The sequence below is a fragment of the Mytilus galloprovincialis genome, chromosome 1 (assembly GCF_965363235.1).
Source record: "Mytilus galloprovincialis chromosome 1, xbMytGall1.hap1.1, whole genome shotgun sequence".
NCBI classification, from domain to species: domain Eukaryota; kingdom Metazoa; phylum Mollusca; class Bivalvia; order Mytilida; family Mytilidae; genus Mytilus; species Mytilus galloprovincialis.
In genome coordinates this window covers 11,985,679-12,007,700 of record NC_134838.1, presented here as the reverse complement: position 1 = coordinate 12,007,700, position 22,022 = coordinate 11,985,679, and the positions used below count along the sequence as shown (strand labels likewise).

The 22,022-nt window shown below is 30.8% G+C and overlaps 1 protein-coding gene across 2 annotated transcripts in view; it reads left to right on the top strand.

Annotated features, from left to right (window-relative positions):
* Nucleotides 1–18,215, top strand: part of LOC143065309 (transient receptor potential cation channel subfamily V member 5-like) — a 62,537-nt gene extending 44,322 nt beyond the window's left edge. For both annotated transcript variants that reach the window (XM_076238817.1, XM_076238824.1), the window contains exons 14-16: nt 2,372–2,533; nt 9,584–9,796; nt 13,354–18,215. In XM_076238817.1, coding sequence (XP_076094932.1) covers nt 2,372–2,533; nt 9,584–9,796; nt 13,354–14,202 — 1,224 coding nt within the window. In that variant the 3' untranslated portion in view covers nt 14,203–18,215. The remainder of the gene's footprint in view (nt 1–2,371; nt 2,534–9,583; nt 9,797–13,353) is intronic.
* The last annotated feature ends 3,807 nt before the right edge of the window (nt 18,216–22,022 follow it).

Sequence of the window (22,022 nt, the reverse complement as noted above, 5' to 3'; positions counted from 1 at the left end):
TTTTTTAAGGTAGCATTTTAAAATCTTCACTGCCAAGAAACACTATTTATATAAACTTGTTTGCATGACAATGTCTTTGTCTGTGTAAAGAATGTCCCAATTGTTAACCCTTTCACATGAAACCAACACTTTATACCAATGTTTTGATACCTATGTTTCTTCACACATGCATGCTATAGTTAAGCAGGAGAAATACTTCTCAGGTATCTTTGAATATCATATGTAGTTCTTTTAGCACATTTTAGATTATTTTCTCACTTTTTGTATTGTTTAATGTATGTGTATATGTTACCCATTGTTACATGTGCTTAGAAATATTTCTAATTGGTAAGTAATCTTTATAGTTATAAAATATAAATTGACTTTACTACTTTTTTTTATTTATATGCTTTCCTAAAGAGCAAAATGAGTAAAGTCATTATTTGCTGTTTTTTTATTGATGCTTTAGATGTTAGACAATGGTAGCTGTAAAAGGTCTTCGAAATAAAAGTTTTTAAAAAGAAATCTTTTAACTGGAATGAGTAGTTAATTAGGGTTATAGAATAAAGATAAATGTTGAAATTTAAACTTGGGATAGAACAAAAACAAAGAAATCTCAAGACACCCAGGGATAAGATTTCTAGTGACAATGGTTTTCAAAGTCAAAGATAATAGAGATTTGCCGTTTCAAAATATAATGCATTTTGAGTAAAATATATTCAAAAGTGTACATGATTTGAAAGTCTTTAAGTTGGAGATTTCAGAGTCTTGTTTTCTTGCACTTATTTAATTCTATATATATCATGACAAACATTCAAATAGATTAAAAAAGAGGGTTCAAAACCCATAGTAAAGTGTTATGTATGCTGTCGTACATAAGAGGAAGTTGGATGAGAGAGTAATGCCCTTGACCCTTGACCATCAAAAACAAATAACAGGCTGTTTACAAGAGGCTTGCATATTTCAAAAATGGACCAGTGAAATAAGTGTAAAATTTAATGGTTTCAGGACAGATTTCTTTTTGTGCCCAATGTTTTCTGGCCTGTGCGTTCGTTCGTCCGTCCGTTCATTCGTTCCTTCATGGGGCATCCCTGTACTGGGGACACATTCTTGTTTGGATATGTTCTTGCAGCTAACTTGATATCCTAGAAAATTTCATTTTGTTTTTACCTACAACAGTAAGACATATATAAGATGTAGTATGATTGCCAATGAGACAACCTAATTGAACAAATCCCCGATATTGATGTAAACAACCTAAGATCAAAGTACGGCATTCAAAAATGAGCTATAGCTCATTCCCAATAGAAACCTTCAGATAGCTATGAAGCAGGGAAAGATATGATGCAGTTTAACATACTTAGATTGATTCTATCGTAATTCTCGGACATTTGAATGTTGAGAAACTGTCTGTATTTTATATTAGCAGTAGAGGAAATCTTTTAAAAATATCTTGTTAGCTTGAGTAATGTACAAATAATAGTTGTATTTTTGTTGTTATTGTTTCTAATTTTATAAAGATTGTTTACCTTATTACTGAAAAACCAATATTCTATACTGTGGATTAACTTATTTTCGTGGGAACCAATTTTCGTTGATTTAGGAAAACTTACATGTTATTTTTGTTGTTTTGCCGAAATTTGTTATTCTTTGAACAGTTAATTTCGTGGTTCACCTTGACCAACAAAATCCACGAAAGTTGGTATCCAACGAATAATACTGAATCCACAGTTATTGTACATTGTTTTAGAGTGTATTTGATGCATCTCTTGTGCTGATCATTTGAGATCCACTTCAAAGTCAGGTCAATGCAAAGATTTATTCATATTGTAACTGTCAAGATATTTCATGATTTCTAAAGGTTTCCATTAAAAAAACATATTTTAGTAACCATTCCAATTCATTAAAAATGTATAAAGACAGCTCATCTTTATTGTTTAAGTTCATTGTCTTTTATAACCATGAAAACACATTTTATCATTTCCTATTTTGTTTATTTTTAAATTTGTGAATAGTTCATCTTTTACAAACTATTGATATGTCAGACGAAGTTTGAAACCTTTTACTGTTTATATAAATTTAAACCCTGGAATTTTAAAATAGTATGCAATACAAGTGAATACCAGTAAATATAAAGCATTCACAAATGAGACAGCAATGTACCTATTGAATTTTCTTACGCACTAATTGAATACATTTCAACTGTCAACAAGTTTTAAGTACAGTAAAATATAGTTTAGTTTATCATTAACATCAATGTTATTTGGAGATGAAAATACGGTAAACAATGAAGTTAAAAATGAAATTGTACCTTTGCTTGAAAAAAAAAATATAATTTTGGAATATTATTTGTAACAGAGAGTAAATTTTACATGTTAATCATTTATTTCAGTACCAAGATTTTAACTATACAAAGTATCCAGGTTTGACTAAAGTGGTATTTGCTGTTTTTATGATATTAGTACCAATATTGCTGTTAAACATGTTGATAGCTATGATGGGCAATACTTATACACAAGTTATAAATAAATCAGAAAAAGAGTGGAGAAAACAGGTATGTTCTTGTACACAGTCAGGATTTGTATATATATTTTTTTTACTTAGGACAGGTGCATACAAATGCAGCGGTTTTAACAGGTGCCAACCTTCATCCTAACCTGAGATAATAGTGTAACATTACAACATATAAAAAGACACACTATATAAATATCAATTGAAATGGCTTAACTTAAGACATGTATGAAAAACATTGAAAGTCTATAATTGCCAATAACTAATTTGATTTTATTATTTCACAAATTCAAAATAAGTTGTCCCCCATTGCTAATTGTAGACTGGTGCCATACTGAACAAAATAAGCTGCTGTCTATGCAAAGCATAATAAGTTTAATAAAAAAATAAAAATAAAAAAAATACTAAAAGTGTTTAGCTTAACAAAAGAAAGAATGGAATTAAATTATATGGAAAAGTAAAAAAAAAACCAACACAATACTGTTACACATATACCGATTTGTTATTTCCATTAGCTCTTCATTGTCAATGAAAATTTATGTTTGACCTAAGGAAAGCAGCTGAAAAAAATGATTTTATTTTGTACAGGTTCAGATTTAGATTCATTGAATCAAGTCTTTCAGGTGTCATATTCAAATTTTATGTGAAGATGCATAAATATTATGTAAAGTTTGCTTGTGAATTGTTCATCACAAAGCAAAATACACTTATAAATATTGTCACTAATGTTACGGCCAGAAATCGCCTTTAAATTGTAGCCAACAAAAGACACAAATCAATAATAAAATTTAACAATATTTATTATACAAAAGTTTACAAAAGGTATTACACAAATATTACTGTTAACTTAACTGTCAAAATATGAGTCCAATCTGTTATCTTTATCTGTATCCGGAAATCTTTCGGAATCCAATTTGAATATTACGTTCACTACTAATGTCACAATCCAGTATGATGTTGTTTGTAGAATAAAAGTGTCAATCCAAATGCTGTGAATACTAATGTCTATCAATGTCTATGTCCAAGTTTAATTATGAGAGTTTAACTTTAGTGTCTGTATATATAGTGTTGTCATGGAAAATTCTGGAACACTCTATAATGGAACATTGTGGAAAATCCTGGAAAGTTACAACGGAAGTTTCTGGAATAACGTAGAAGTTTAAATTACGCATCTTTTATAAGGATCATTCTAGAAAGTTCCAATCATTCTGTAATTGTTCCAGTGATTCCTAAACTGCACAATTATAAGATTATTTGGTAAACAACTATCAGGCCATACAACACAAATTAGGCCAACATAAATAAACATAATAATTACAATATCATAACACCTCCCCCCTTAAAAGAAGTTTTAGTGTAACAAAAACTTATCATGAATAATATGAACAAAAATACATTATATATACAAAGTGATTTAATAAGCTCTAGATAAAGCATCAGCTATTACATTATCTTTACCCTTAATATGTTTTACAATTACATCATATTCCTGTAACAATAAACCCCACCTAGTCAACCTCTGATTCTTGTTTCTCATTTTATGCATGAAGGTGAGAGGATTATGATCAGTATAAACAAGAATAGGATATACAGTGGGATTCAAATATACATCAAAATGTTGAAGTGCTGACAACATTGCAAAACACTCTTTTTCAATAGTTGAATAATTTTTCTGATGTTTATCTAATTTCTTAGAAAAATATGATATAGGTTTTTCAACATTATCATCTGTCTCTTGATATAAAACAGCTCCTATTCCTACATCGCTTACATCAACGGCAAGTTTAAATTGTTTTTCAAAGTCTGGAGTAATCAGAACTGGACTATTAATTAAAAGTGATTTGCTATTTTCAAAAGCTTTTTGACAATTTTCACTCCAGATAAATTTAGAATCTTTTCGTAAAAGATGAGTCAATGGTTGAACCACAGTAGCAAAATTTGAACAAAATTTTCTGTAAAATCCAATCATGCCTAAATATCTCATAAGTTGTTTTCTATTTGTAGGAGGAGGAAATTTGGAAATAGCTTCCACTTTAGCCATAATAGGTTTTACTTGACCTTGGCCAACTGTATGCCCTAAATAATCAACAGTGGCCTGACAAAATTCACTTTTACCAAGATTAACAGTCAAATTTGAATATGACAATCTATCAAAAGTATCATACAAATGTGTTAAATGCTGTTCCCAGCTATCACTACATACAATAAGATCATCAATATAAGCATAACAACAGTCTAAATCTTTTATAACATTATTGATCATTCTTTGAAATGTAGCTGGAGCACTTTTCATGCCAAATGGCATTACAGTATATTGAAATAAGCCATCTGGTGTAACAAAAGCTGATATTTCACGAGCTCTCTGTGTCAGTGGAACTTGCCAATAACCTTTCAACAAATCAAATTTGCTCACAAATTTTGCTTGACCAATGTTGTCAATACAATTGTCTATCCTTGGAATCGGATAGGAATCAGATTTTGAGACTGAATTTACTTTTCTGAAATCAGTCACGAAACGAAAGGTTTTATCTGGTTTTGGCACAAGGAGACAAGGAGAGCTCCATTCACTGTTACTCGGCTCAATAATATCATTGTCAAGCATATATTTAATTTCTTTTCTCATAGCTTCAAGTTTGAGTGGATTAAGCCGGTAAGGATGTTGCTTAATTGGAGAAGCATCTCCTACATCAACATCATGACAAACAGCATTGGTTTTGTTGGGCACATCTGGAAAAAGATTTGCAAAAGAAAATACCAAAGTTTTTATTTCTTCTCTACGATCAAAAGACAGATGTGCAAGTTTTGAGTCTAAATTTGACAAAATTTCTGAATTTTTCAATCTAACTGTCTCTTCCATAGTTTTAGAACTAAAAGGTGGTTCAATTACATCTGGTTTGCCATGATTGTTCTCAAATTTAACCATGCCTAAAGTGGCAACTGGTTTACTCTCACATTCATTAGTACGCTCAAAATATGGTTTTAACATATTAATATGACACACTCTGTTTTGTTTACGCCGACCTGGAGTTTTTACAATATAATTCAAATCATTGAATTTACTCTCTATTGTATAAGGACCACAATATTTAGCCTGTAAAGGATGTCCAGGGACTGGCAAAAATACAAGTACCCTATCACCAGGCTCAAAAACTCTGTCCCTGGCATCTTTATCATACCATATTTTCATCTTGTTCTGTACATTTTTTAAGTTTTTCTGAGCAATTTGACAAGCAGTATACAATTTTTCTTTAAATCTAGATACATAGTCTAAAAGATTCAAGTCAGTATGTTCAGTTAGCCATTTTTCCTTAATCAATTTTAACGGTCCCCTTACAGTATGGCCAAATACCAATTCAAAGGGACTAAATCCAAGGGATTCTTGAACAGCCTCTCGAACTGCAAAAAGTAGAAAGTGAACTCCATCATCCCAGTCTCTGTCAAATTGAAGACAAAAAGTTCTAATCATGTTCTTCAATGTTTGATGAAAACGTTCTAAGGCACCTTGAGATTCTGGATGATAAGCACTTGATCTATACTGAGCAATCCCTAACTGGTACACGACTTGCTGAAATAGACCTGACATGAAATTTGATCCCTGGTCGGACTGTATAGACTTAGGAAGTCCTACTAACGTGAAAAATTTGATAAGAGCTTTGACAATAGTAGGTGTCTTGATATTTCTTAGCGGAATAGCCTCAGGAAAGCGTGTGGATGTACACATGATTGTCAATAAATACGCATTTCCAGTTTTGGTCTTTGGTAAAGGTCCAACGCAGTCAATTAGAACTCTGCTGAAGGGTTCGTCAAAGGCTGGAATAGGCAGAAGTGGTGCTGGTGGTATTTTCTGGTTAGGTTTACCAACAACCTGGCATATATGACATGATTTGCAGTATTCTGCAACATCATTTCTAAGTTTAGGCCAGTAAAAATGCTGCAAGATCTTAAGGCAAGTCTTCCTTATACCTAAGTGTCCAGCCAAGGGGGTGTCATGGGCAAGACCAATAATTTCTTGTCTATAAACTTTAGGCACCACCACTTGGTATAGCACTCTCCATTCCTCCTCTGGGGTAGCATCAGGAGGCCTCCACTTCCTCATTAAAATACTGTCCTGATGGTAATAGCATTCGGCCACTTTGTCTGCTTCCTCCTGTGGTTGAGCCCTCTGGCTGAGCTGAAGAACCTCAGGATCTTTATGTTGTTCTTCGAGTAAATTATTTCGGTCTAATGAATGGCTGTTTACATCTGGCCATGGCATAATAACATTTTTGTTAACACTAGGTGGTTTTATAATAGCCTTTTCTGAGTTACCAGGATCTTCAATATCAGCTATAAAAGTGTCAGAAAGGTCCATGTAATCAAACTTGTCTTCTTGCAAATTCTCATTTTGTTGTTTTCTAGCCATCGCCCTAGTAACAACACAAGCTGGATACAATTCAGCATCATCTTCAGGTGATTTAACATCCACCACCGGTTCACTGGTAACAATTGGTTCAGCAACCACTTTGTTCCTAGCTAGATCATTTCCTAGCAATAAGGTAACACCCTCAACAGGGAGATTAGGACGAACACCTACAACAACTGGTCCAGTTATCAAATCTGACTTCAGATAAATACGATGGAGAGGAACATCTATACAACCTAACTCTACACCTTGTAACAAAACGGAGGCACCAACAGAAGTATTCTCAGACAAAGGCAACACACCTTCTAACAATAAAGTCTGAGAAGCTCCAGTGTCCCGTAAAATCTTAATAGGCTGAAGAGTGGTATCATCAACAATAGAAACAAACCCATCAGACATAAAGGGTTTATATTCCTCCATATAATCACAAAAACTGGACTTAAAAGCCTGACTCGCAGGACATTCCAATGTACTGGTAATATAAGGTGTCGTACAAGCACTGGTCTTCGGCTTATTATCTCGTTCATTCTTCTTCTGGAGTCTAAAACAATCAGCCATCAGGTGACCAATCTTCTTACAATAAGCACAAGTCAGTGACTTCTTCTCAAAAGTATCAAATTTTGGACTAGACATATTATAACTGGACTGACTCTTATTCTGTGGAACAGGCTTACTATCAGTACGCTCAGTGCTTTGGTTTTTGTAATTTCCACTTGGAGTATTAACATTTTGACCCTTGAAACTTCTTTTATGTGAAAGGGTATAATTATCTGAAATTACAGCTGCATCATGTATTGACTCAACAGTTTTGTCGTCTAAATGTGTTTTTAATTCTGAATGAACACATTGTTTAAACTCTTCTAATAACATCAATTGCCTTAGTTGATCAAAATTGTTTTTTGTTTTCTTTGAAGTAAGCCATTTATCAAATAGATCTTCTTTTTCCCGAGCAAATTCCACATAGGTTTGCGAATCAAACTTTTTATAAGATCTAAATTTCTGTCTATATGCTTCTGGTACTAGCTCATAGGCTTTCAAAATTTCCTGTTTCACAGTGTCATAATCAGAACTTTTTTCTGATGGAAGTGCGGAGTATATTTCAGCTGCCTTACCCTCAAAAACACTTTGCAGCATCGTAGTCCAATACGGCATTGGCCATTTCAGATTATTAGCAATTTTCTCAAACTGTGGAAAATATTTATCAACTGTTTTTTCACAAAATTTCGGAACCAAACGTATATTTTTTGCTGCATCAAAATAATCTGATTTCGACTGGACTTTAGTGTTGCTTTCTTCTTTGACCATTTCAATTTTCAGTTTTTCCATCTCTAGCTTTTCTCTCATTTCAAGTTCTTTTAATTTAAATTCATCTTCTTTTTCTTTTTTCTCCATTTCTAACCTTTCCTTCATTTCCAGTTCTTTTAATTTAAATTCATCTTCTTTTTCTTTTTTATCCATTTCCAATCTTTCCTTCATTTCAAGTTCTTTTATTTTCTCCATCTCCTTCATTTCCAGTTCTTTTAATTTAAGTTTATGTTCCAATTCAAGCTGTTTTAATTTAAAGGCGTCAATATTTTCGACCTTAAGATCAAGAGCCTCTTCACCTAAAATTTCTGCGTCCACTAATTTGTCTATAACCAAATTTTTTATAATTTGTTTTCTCATAGATACTCTAAAATCTAATTTCAGATGTTTAGCAAGCAACACTAATTCCTCTTTCTTTAAATTATCAAAACTCTCCAGGTCTGGCGTTTTCAAAAAATTACCGGCATCAAATGCCATTTTGTAGAATTTTGTTGGCTAGTTATAATAAAAATTACTAAACAAATTTTGAATAATATAATTCAGTCTCCCGGACGAGCCCCCAATTTCTGTTACGGCCAGAAATCGCCTTTAAATTGTAGCCAACAAAAGACACAAATCAATAATAAAATTTAACAATATTTATTATACAAAAGTTTACAAAAGGTATTACACAAATATTACTGTTAACTTAACTGTCAAAATATGAGTCCAATCTGTTATCTTTATCTGTATCCGGAAATCTTTCGGAATCCAATTTGAATATTACGTTCACTACTAATGTCACAATCCAGTATGATGTTGTTTGTAGAATAAAAGTGTCAATCCAAATGCTGTGAATACTAATGTCTATCAATGTCTATGTCCAAGTTTAATTATGAGAGTTTAACTTTAGTGTCTGTATATATAGTGTTGTCATGGAAAATTCTGGAACACTCTATAATGGAACATTGTGGAAAATCCTGGAAAGTTACAACGGAAGTTTCTGGAATAACGTAGAAGTTTAAATTACGCATCTTTTATAAGGATCATTCTAGAAAGTTCCAATCATTCTGTAATTGTTCCAGTGATTCCTAAACTGCACAATTATAAGATTATTTGGTAAACAACTATCAGGCCATACAACACAAATTAGGCCAACATAAATAAACATAATAATTACAATATCATAACACTAAAAGCTCTAAACTGTGTCAATTTCTCATCCTGGATAAATAAGATAACTCGTAAGATTTTTCCCTTCTTATCATAACATAAAGTTAATAGAATTGACAATTTTATGTATAATCTCAAATTTGAAATTGACTTTGTATATATATGTAATTTGAAACCTTTAACAATCACTAATTCTCTATTGCTCATATTGAACCATATTATGTATATTTTCAGTGGGCTAAAATTGTTGTGGTTCTAGAGAGGTCATTTACTAGGAAACAGCTACTGAAATTTCAACAAGAGTATTCCATTAAATTAACTAATACTGAAGACTGTGATCTTGGTGAAGGAAAAGGCAAAGTATCAGAAACAAGAGGCTTAATGGTTATCAAAACATCCAATAAAACAAAAGCTAGCCAACGTAAAGGGGCTATAAGTGCATGGAAGGTTAGTAACGTTCATTGTCTCGTTATTAATCATAGTCAAGATTTTCAAATAAAGTTGAAAAGAAATACCCTGTGTTTTAATGTCATACAGGGAAATGACATTCAAAACTTGGATTCAATATTTCATTTGGCTGCCTTAACTTTTGATCTAAAGAGTTCCAGATAAAGGTAATGCCATACCATACCGATATATTACATAGGAAGGATGCACACTGAAATTGGTACCTAAATATACTTAGAGATCAATAAAAAAAATTAAAAAATGTTAACTTATGTTCTTGAACCAATCGTAGAACTTAGGAGTTGAGATTTTGTAAATATTGACATTATATTATATTTGTAAACTGTGACTTATTGCAGAGAGCAGTAAAGGTAACTATTTTTGTACTCTTGAATGTATATAGATATCCCTTAATGAGGTTGGCTGATATGTTGACAATGAAAACAACAATAGCATTTAACTAGTTGTAATGTATTACTGATAAATATTTTCTCTCTTTCGATACATTCTCCTAAGGCAAAAAGAGTGATATATCACTGTATAGGAGTTTTTATGTTATCTGTTATATTTGATTGTAAACTTTCTTTTCAACTTATTTCTCGGATTGATACTCATTATCCATGAAATTGCTTTGTGGAATAAGTATTTACAGACCAGGGCTCTAATCTCTTTCATAAGATTAGTGTGAGCCATCAATTGGTATTTGTCATATACCAATTTTACCAAATTCTTTCTGATGTAATCAATAGACTGTTTAACAGATGTATACTTAGCTTAATAAACAAAAGGGGAGGAAGAAGGCAAGTTATTACAGAATTTGTTTTTAACCAAGATAGAAGCCTACTTTTTTGGAAAACGCAAGTATAGCTTTGGTGCTAAGTAGAAAACAGTGTTTCATTTGAAACATAATTGAAAACTTTTCTGTAAAACCTGCCATATATTCCATGTGAATGGTACAGCCTTCTTAAAGCAAGATTTTCACTCCGTCATTATTTTTAGACATGATAGAGTATTTGGATGGGCCAATATATACTTTGGATCTACTCAAAAATTTTCATTTCATTTTCTTTATTATTGAACCTCCATTTGTTGTTGATATACATACTTATAAAGCAGTCACTTATATGTACTTATATAAGCACAATCTCTCTCCATTTAATTATCAATCTGATTAAAATTCCGATTCCATGTTTACGCTTTGCTAAGGATCTGACAATACTCCTTCCTACTTTCTGTTCTGATAAATTTTATATCAACCAATGAAATGTCTACCTCCAAATTTATGGGGTCGTATATTACTACGAAAAAACCTGAATATCCCAAAAGTCAGTAAAACAGAAAAAAGAATATAGTGTTTTTAGATCCTTGTAAGCAGAGCTTAAGACACATAATCTATATTTTAATTAGGTTGATTAAATATAAATATATATACTTAAGTTTACAAACATTCACACAAACCCAAAAAAGTCTATTTAAGATATTCACCCATTCTAGTAAATGGATAAGAATTTTTTAAACAATATATAAATATTTGTTGTAATCCACATCATGGTATGATTCTAAAGATTTTTAGGAGATTTTGATTTTTTATCTTAGTGGATTTTTTAGCTTACAGTTGGCCATAGAAAACTTGATTTCTAAGCAATAGATATTTTTTCAAATGCACAATTTTTTTCAGTAGATTTGATTGATTGCTTTCATTGGATTTCAAGCACGGGTGTCTAAGACACGAATTAATCTATTCTTGTTTTTAATTCTCTCTTGTTTTTAATGTGTATTTTCTATTAAAGTCTGGGTTTATTTTTAAACTTGTAAAAAAATATAAGCAATATTTCACTTTAAAATTCTATTGGCTAACTGATGAAACCTACATTTTATGCTTGATCAAATTTATCCTCCCTTTTTTTTTTTTTTTTTAATATTATGTAAGTTTTGTGCTGAACTGTTTAAAAAATACAAAAATACTGCTTCATATCTATTTCAATTATTATTTTTTCTATGTTTGTGAATTTATGGTGCATAGGATTTTATATTATGTTTTTATAGAAGAGAAATTGGAGTGTTAGAAAACATTATGAGTATAAATCTATGTCAAACGCATCTGTAGTTATAAGATTTTGGTTCACTGTTAGATTAATTGTTTCATTCTCTGGTATAAGCTTCTTTGAACCATTCCATGTCTCAAATTATGCTATGAATTCCATGAGTTTATTTACCACTATGCCAGATAATAATTGTTAAGAATCTTTAAATTGAGAATGGAATCGTGGAATGTGTCTAAGAGACTACAACACCTGAAGAATTTTTTTTTTTTAATGTAACAATTTCACCAAGTAATGGCTTACAGTTGCTAGGTAATCAAAGTTAAAACAGAGTAAAAGTATTGTAGTTTAACATTACTAGAAAACACGGGAAAAAATCATTTCAGAATGCATGTTTATCTTTAAAACATAGATAGCTTAACAAAATGCCCATTTTTTTTTTATCTTACATAGAAAAATGCAATATCTGTAAAGCATTGATTGACAGGCCTTTACACTAACATATTTAGTTTTTTAGTCCTATGCCTGTTTAGTTAGTTTGCCCATGGTTTGTTTTCAAATAGAAAGTTTTTCATTCCTAAAGATATTTGTTCATGTACTTAATTAAAAGATATCCTGATAATATTTTTTTTTACAAAAGTAGGTAAAGATTGTTAGAATTAAGTCTGATTTAAAAATATATATATATATTGTTGAAATATGCATATACAGCACATGGTCTTTGTCAGAATGAATGATACAGTATACATGGTTTTTGATGTGCAAACTACTTTTTTAAGACAATTTAGAGCTTTATTCATTATATCTACCAAGTATTGACTTTGGTTGATTCAGAGTTTGAATATTATACAGATACCCATCTTGATGGAGGCTGAAATAATTCTGCATCTTCAATTATTTATGTCTCTAGATGTCCTTTTTTGTTTTTTGTTGCTGGGTTGCAGTCTTGTTTTGCAGATAACACTCATTTCCTTTTGTTCTTTGTCCTGAAAAGCTTGAAATATTTGCCACTGGATATTAAATAAACAAGAATCAATTAATTATCCTTTTATTCATATGGATTGTGATGTCAAATATTTCAGTAGAATTCTTGATAGAACTTTTAATTACCAGTGTTGCAGAGTATTGTATGTGTCCTATGGATTACTAAACTTTTGTGTCAACTAGCCTACAAAGTACATGTTTATGTAAGACTTTTCATTAGCTTCCCAAAATAGGTATGTTTTCTTCATCATTTTATCAATTTGGTTTCTTTAACATTTCTTTCATGCAACCCCTTCTCTGAAACTTAGGATTGATTTTATACCAAGAATGTTTTAAATGGTCAGCAAACTTGTCTTTCATTATGACCTTCATTTGACCTAGACATTTTCGTGTCCTGATTTTTTTTTATCATTTGACCTATATTTTAATGCTGTTTTGCGACCCAAGCGCATAAAAAATAGAATTGAAGAAAAAAATTGTTTAGTTGTAGTTAAATTTTATATTTAAATGAAATTATCTTCTGTTTTACAGAGAGTTGGTAAGGAAGTGGTCAGACAGATGAAGGTACAGAGAGCTAAAGGCTCTATTGGTCCAATCATACTTAAACCAGCGCCAAAAAGATCTCATGATGACGGAGATTCTAGTGATGATGATAACAATCAGTCATTTGCTGCAGCAATCCAACAGTTAGCATGGACAAAAGACATAGATTTGACAAAGGGCAAAGCATTAGTGACAGACGCTAATGTTATAGAAAAGTCAGGTCACACTGACAAAGAAAATAACGTAAAAAGTAACGGTGCAGCCATACCTAATGGCAAACCTCGAACATTTCAAAAATTTGTCAAAAAACCACCTGGTACTCCAAAATCTAGCCCAAAACCATCGTTACGTACTTTAACAGTCAATAAAATATCACCGTTGTACGAGGTGAAATCTACTGATGAATCAAGTAATAGTGATTTGGACACCAAGAAAAAGAGTACTAACATGGAGGACGATCTCTCTAAAAGTACGGATTTAGATGTATCAAAAAGTACTGCCAGGGAGGATAAAGTGATTTTAGTCAAAAGTGATAGTGATAAAGAGGATAAGGATGCTTCAGGTAGTGACCATTCAGATCTTTTTAGTGTAGGGGAGGGACCGAAAAAATCATGGATTGTGCCAAAATTAGAGAGAGAAGAGGAAATTGCTAGTCATGACTCAGACTCTAAAGGAGCAGAAAGTCCTGTAAAGTCACAGAAAAAATCGCCTAAAAAGTCCAAAAAACACCATAAACGTCATGGGTCACCGGGCAAAAAGAAAGACCCACCTAGATCCTCATCAACAACATCCTTGTTACAATTAGCCGAATATTCTAGTAAAGAAAGTGAAGGATGATGATTCAAAATTGTGATATTGTTTTCTTGTTTTTTTTTTTAAATTTGTTGATTTAATTGTTGATAAACTAAGTTTATGTTTAAAAAGTTATTATTAACATTTGTACATTGACAATATTTTACCCAGTGATAACTTCGTCATATATATTCAATATTTTGAATTTTTAGCCATTCCTGTGGAATTTACATTATTCTTTTTTGGCATATAGTTATAATTTTTTGCAAAACCCATAAAAAAATATATTCTAAGAAAAGCCATTCAAAAATAAATCAATAGTTTTAAGAAAAGGCTATGAAAATTATTCAATACTTTTGAGAAAAATGCCATAAGAAACAATTTAATAAGTGATTAATTATGTGTGCCTTTCAAAACCATTATCATCATTGGAAAAAAGCCTTTTCAGAGCATTGTGAAGTGACCACATACATTGTATTTCTTTATATCTCAATTCCTTTAAATAACTCTTAAGATATAAGTCATTACCAACAAAGTCATTATACATGTATATTAGAAACTGGACCACTTCAGAATCAGATGTATTTACCAAATGTATACATAAATCCTGAGTAATTGGTAGGATAACATCTTTGGCTAATGACCTGCATTTTATTTTTTGCCAAAATTTAGGTGTTTGAACAAAAAAAAAATACTGCTGAATATTTATATATGAACGGCTTGTATTTGATTAACTGTTTCCTGTAGTGTACAAAATGTATGTACAGACATGTCCTGTGTCCTGTTATATTACAAATTGATTAATGATTCATTCCGTCCATTGATTTCCATAGTCTAGTTTAAAAATCTATTTTATATCTATTTGTTAATACTATTTATTTTTATACATGTTTATAGAGTTGCATTTATTTACTTATATTTTAGATAGTTTTATTTTTAAATGACTGTTTTAACATTTTTTTTCAAAGGGTAATAATATGTTTTTGTTATCTTTACATTTTATGGGGTATGTGTACACAAACAAAAGCTTAACATTTCAATGTGTTTTAATACTGAATGACTAATATTTTGGTTTATACTAATTTCATGCATGGGAGACAATTTTATTCATTTAGTTCCATTATGAGTAAGCTATGGACTCCTGATACAGACCAGTAACATAACAGTAGTCATTTCAAAAACTTGTATTGTAAATTCATAAATTGTGGCACATATTTGTTATTATTGCAATTGATGAATAAGTACACTAATTTGAGAATAATGATTGCAATTTCTGGAAATTCTGCTTAGAATTCATGCTATCAAAATTTAAAATAAGTATATTTTTTCTTCAAAAGCCTGTTCCATCACAATTTTTCCAAAAAATAAAAACACTTAAAAAAATTGTGAATTTACAGTACAAAATGTATTTTTAACACAATTACAAGGAGAGTATCATGTTTCTTTTAGTTTTATTACTATATGAACTTAATTTTTCTTCCAATTAGCAATACATACAGTCTGCAGTTAAAGTTTTTAAAACATTATTAGATTCATAAACCATCCTGTATTTTTACCAAACTTGGTCAGAAGCATCTTACAATCAAAAGATAGTATCCAGAGAAAAAAAAATAAAAATGATTCTTTCCCCATTTTTGTTGATCCTTCAACTAACAGCAAAAGTAGGCAAGACACGAGGTTCACATAACCCTTACAATTTTTTTTATGAATAAAACTAATTTCAAGTTGTTTAATTCTCAGTCATTCTGGTTATTAGCTGTCTAACATATATTTTGGTTTAATGTTTTTGTTTGTCTTTCATTGCTAGGTCATCTTAATTCATGTATTTTCAATTGATTTTGATGTATAAAACCTATCACAATAATTGCTTAAGTTTAAGATATCAAAGTCTTTAGAACCTGTTATAGCATTTTATTTACTTTTTATGTTAAAGGAAAGAAATGATGAATCTATATTGTACTTTCAAATTATTAGATTCTTAGCTAAGAAATTCTTATTGTAAAAATAAAAATGTTTCAAAAATCAAAATTACAAATTTTTCGTGTTGTGATGTTTTAGTTGATTTCAGTGGTTTTGATGTCTCGTGCAATATGTCAATTTAATTTTTGTATAAACATGATAAACTAGTCTGTTTGTGCCAAGAAAGTAGTCCCCATTGCAATATCAGATGTTAAAATGTCACAGTTAATTTTCACTGTAAATTTTGTTTGAATAAAAGAATGATTGTATTGTACAGCTGATGTATATGGGTAAAAGATAGATTGTATCATTAAGTAATATTGAGAGTGAAAGCATGACATATCATTGTTTTTTTTCTCCATTTATTTCAGTTTAATATTCATCTGTCTTATGTTAGAATTATAAGTGTAAATATTTTTTACATAAAAGCAACTGTGATAATCTTTTATCTGTAATAACAAAAGAGTGAAGTTGCAATGTGGCATTTAGCATGAATCATGATTTTACAATAAAAAGGTCTTGAGCAAGTTAAAAAGCATAAGGTCGAACAAATACAAATTACAAATAAAATTTTGTATTTTTAGTTTTTTAATTTATATAATTTTAGCTTGCTTATGGTCTTTATTACTTAGGATGAGAAATTGATATTTTAAAAGAATTTACAATTTAACTATTCCAGAAAAAATAGGGTTTGGGGTTGGAAAAGACTTATCCTGACACTTTCTACTAGAGTATTTCATTCTGCTTATTTAGAGGGCCATAACAGTTATTCTTAAAAATATACCTCATAACACCATTATGTAGCCCACAAACCATGGGGCACAAATGAATATTTGAAGAGTTTGTTAGTTATGGTGTTTCCAATTTTCCTGGATTCTCAAGATTTTTTTAATTAATTTTTTTAGTTGATAGTGGTTTTTATAAATTCTGGCTCAACATCTGCAGTATTTTGCAATTTTAATTTCACATATCACTTTTAGCCTCAAAATCCACCAAAACTAGCTTTATGTATATATTTATTTTCAAAACAGTTTATGAGAGGAATGAATTATCTCCCTTGGAGTTAATCTAAAAAAAGAATTTAAACTTGAAATTTCCTGTTTTAATAAATGTTTTTCTCACCTTTTCAGTCCCATTCTTTTTTGTTTAATTTCTTTCTGGAATAGTTAAGAAATGTGATATAATATAAAAAACCATCAAATTGTTGTCTTGAGTTTTATTGTAAAGCAGAAAAGGCAAATCACTGTGTAAAATCATGTACACATTTTCAATCAATATGCAGTTCTTTGTCATCATATTGTTTGCAATTTGAATGAGAAATTGTTTTTTTAATGTTGAGAACTGTGTCTAGTGAAGAAGTTTCAGTTCTTTATAGAAAACAATTTTGTTTGTAGAATTGTTGTTGAAATAAGTTATAACATTTATATTCTTCATGTTGATATGTGCTGTCAAATTATACCTTTTATTCTGTGTTCAAATCTATCAAGCAATTATTAAATACCTTTTAAATAAGTAAGAAATAAAGAGAAAACAGTATGGCTGAAATTTTATTAGAGGAATGGCATTATTTTTATGGTTCTAATAAAACCAGATAGTGAATGCCTTAGCCTTCAATTTTTGTCAAGTAACCTTTACAAAATAAACTGTTATAACAATTGGTTCATAAATTTAATACAAAATTTTTTTTTTTATTTTTCATGAAGAACCATACTTATATTTTTTAGTTTGAAAGTAGTTTTCCTTATATTACTGAATGTCTCCTTAAGCAACAATTATTGATATTATGATCAATAAGGTTGAGAATGAAAATAAGAAGAAATCATTTATTTGTCAGAAATGAAGAGAAAACAGTATAGTGTTTAAAATATCTGACAATGTCCATTGCCTTTTCTCTTTATCATAGTATGTTATTTAGGTCAGAGTTCAAAAACTGGACTATATGTAGATATATTGGTTGTTTTATCTGAAGGTATAGTTTTCAGCACATAAATCCCAGAATCTTCCAGTTGTAGTAAATATAATCACCCAACCATGTCATTCAGTGACAAGTACCCTGTATATATTGTCTATTAACCAACTAATAAAAAAATAAGGAACAACATGTTTTAACTTTCTTTGCCTACTTAAAAATTGAGAATGGAAATGTTGAATATGTCAAAGAAACAACAACCCAACCCACACACAGCAAGAAAATTCCGCACCTGGAATACAGGTTAAGCTGTCCTATAAAAAGCGTGTACTATTTCAGTGAAAATAGATGTCATACTTAACATCAAAACATATAAATAAACTTAATTAAAAAAAATTACAAGACTAACAAATGCCAGAGGCTCCTGTATTTTTAGACATTTAAATGATAAGAGAGACAGAATTTATAAGGGGCAAGGGAATGTGACAAAAAACATTTTCAATTCTAGAATTATTTCCACATCTTTAAATTCTCTAACTTTACTTTGCCACAGCCAAATATAATGAAACTTAAAGAGAAATTGTAATTAGCAAAATAGTTCTCCAAAGTAAATCTTACTAGTACCTCATCATGGTCTAATGAATCAAATGACTTTTGTAGAAATTACTGCTCTAGAAAGAAGGTTTTTATCAATTTTGCTTCTCTTGCAGAAACTATGAATGCTCTTTTAACCAGAATTTAAATCCTGATTTCCGTCTTTTTTAATGCATTTAAATTTATTTACTGTATGTCAAACATAATCACAATAGTGGTAATTAAAATAACAGAAAATATTGGAACTCCAAGGAAAATTCAGAATGGGAAGTCTTTCAAATGGCAAAATCTTAAGCTCAAACACATCAAACCAAAGAAAAAAAATGTTGTATTTTTGACATGGTACAGGCATTTTCTTATGTAAAAAATGGTGGATAAAAATAGTTTTACAGCTAGCACTTGTATGACAGTCTTACACATACACAATGCAGGTTAAAACTTAAAACAGTCCCTTTTCATTTCACTGCATTATATCGTCACATTATAATTCAGATGACAAAACAGTTATAAAAAAGAGGGGGGGATAACAGAGTTATAATGGATTACAGGACACTTTTAATAGAGGGTTGCTGTTTCACAATGCGGCTACTATTAGTCACGGTAACTCGTTTCTTCAAAAGCTTCAATTTTATCACAAAAATGTGGTCAATGAACCATAATGCATAAAAACACGTACATATCCTTGATGATAAAAATTATATCATTCAGAATAAAACTGGCACTCGGTCATCTTGAGGTAGAGTAAAAAAAGCTATTAAAACTGGCATTCGGTCATCTTGAGGTAGAGTAAAAAAAGCTATTAAATTTTTGCAGTATTTTGTTTTTATTAAATGTAGAAAAATAATCAACATATGTGCTTTTCTTGTCTAAGCTCTATATTCTCTATATGAAAGATAATAATTGTGTTGGCTGACAGCAGCAACATATATTAAAAAAAATCATTTGTGGTATTTATTATACTAATCAGCTGGATCCTATCATTTCTTTTTGCATTTTTTTTTTTTTACTTAATCTAATGAATTATACTGGGTATCAAAAATGCATTAATGATGTTTAAAGTAACCTATATGTGTGTTATGTTAAGTGGCTCTCACAACATTCATTGCTCGATGGACAAACTATTTCTTTCTTTTATTTGATTGATCCTTAAAAATATACAGCTGTATTTAAAAAAAATATCATGGATAAATTTTTCTCTTTATTTTATTCTTTACCCAAAACACTTGAAGATGATTAAACTGAAACTGGAAACTTACTTAAAGAGTCCAAATATTATTAGGGCCCCGCCTGAGGCGGGTCGCCCTATAGTGATCAGTCTGTCCGTCCGTCCGTCTGTCCGTCCGTCTGTCTGTCCGTCCGTCTGTCCGTCCGTCCGTCTGTCCGTCCGTCCGTAACACTTTAACTTTGTGTCCGCTCTATATCTTGAGAACCGTTATGATTTCAAAGTTTATACTTGACATCCATTTTAACCAACACCAGAGGGTGTGTCATGATGTATGTAAAACTTCCTAGGTCAAAGGTCAAGGTCAAAAACTTTGGTTTCAGTTGACAACCCTGTGTCCTGTGGTGAAGATCGTGTCCGCTCTATATCTTGAGAACCGTTATGATTTCAAAGTTTATACTTGACATGTATATGAACCAACACCAGAGGGTGTGTCATAATTTATGAACGACTGCCTAGGGCAAAGTTCAAGGTCAAAAACTTTGGTTTCAGTTGACAACCCCATGTCCTATGGTAAAGATTGTGTCCGCTCTATATCTTGAGAACCGTTATCATTTCAAAGTTTATACTTGACATGTATATAAACCAACACCAAAGGGTGTGTCATAATTTATGTGCAACTTCCTAGGTCAAAGGTCAAGGTCAAAAACTTTGGTTTCAGTTGACAACCCCATGTCCTATGGTAAAGATCGTGTCCGCTCTATATCTTGAGAACCGTTATCATTTCAAAGTTTATACTTGACATGTTTATAAACCAACACCAAAGGGTGTGTCATAATTTATTTACAACTTCCTAGGTCAAAGGTCAAGGTCAAAAACTTTGATTTCAGTTGACAAACCCATGTCCTATGGTAAAGATACAATTTTTTAATGCACATTATTCACAGCGGGGCCCACAGAGATGGCTCCCATCTCAATGATATCTAGTTGTACTTAGGGCCCGATTAACTGATAAATTGATAATGACAATTTCAAAGAAAGATTAGTGAAGATTTCAGTTTAAAATTAGCAATAACGTTTAAAGGAAAAGGAAATACCCATTAGAAACTAAACAAAAGAAAAGAAAATTATTTCCTCAAGAAGTTTTGCGACTTTCCTCTTTCCTTGAGAGTGCTAGATAGATTAAAATAAAATTCTGAATTGTTTGTTTCAGTTTCTGACATATACTTCAAACTTTCCATTGTTGTAAAGAATTCTTGTTTCCGGCACATACACTTATCTCCTTCACCTGCATTAGGAATACATGTACATACTTAGGCTAAATAAAAAAGATGTGTGTTTCCTATAACACTTACACTTATCTCCTTCATCTGCATTAGGAATACATGTACATACTTAGGCTAAATAAAAAAGATGTGTGTTTCCTTTTACACTTACACTTATCTCCTTCATCTGCATTAGGAATACATGTACATACTTAGGCTAAATAAAAAAAACATGTGTGTTTCCTTTTACACTACCCTATCTATTTTTTAATCTTAAAAATAGCCAACACTAACAAAAAATGGTAATTTTCCAATAGAATCACATTCAAAACAGTGTTGCTGTGGCTATTGATTGACGACCTAAATTATCCCATTGACCGGGACAGATTATGTGAACGTTTGTCTGTAATGACCACTGCTCACTCTGTACTTGTTAAAGACACTTAAACTTTGGGGTCACCAAAGGTTCTCAACACCTAAATAAAGTAATTCGAAAAATTAATCAGGAATAACACGATGTTTTGATTTATATCAATAATATAAATCAAAACATAAAGTTATTCCTGATTAATTTTTCGAATTATTTTAATATTAAAGGCGTTAAGAACCTTTGGTGACCCCACAGTTTAAATGTCTATCGTAGGTACGTCGTGAACAATGGTCATTACAGACAAAATTTTATAATAAGTAAGTAGTGAGCAGTGGTCAGTAGTAATTTACAGACAAACGTTCACATAATCTATCCCAGTCAATGGGATAATTTAGGTCGTCAATCAATGACCACAACCACACTATTTTGAGTATGATTCTAAGCACTGTTAAAGTCAGAATGTCGCTTTCATATACTCAATGTAAAATAAATGGTAGAATAAAAAAAAAATCCTTTCCTACTATATTTTTTCAGATGTTATAGGAAACACATATTATTTTTTATTTTTGCCTTATCTGTTCATCTCGCATGTTCATAATTATATAA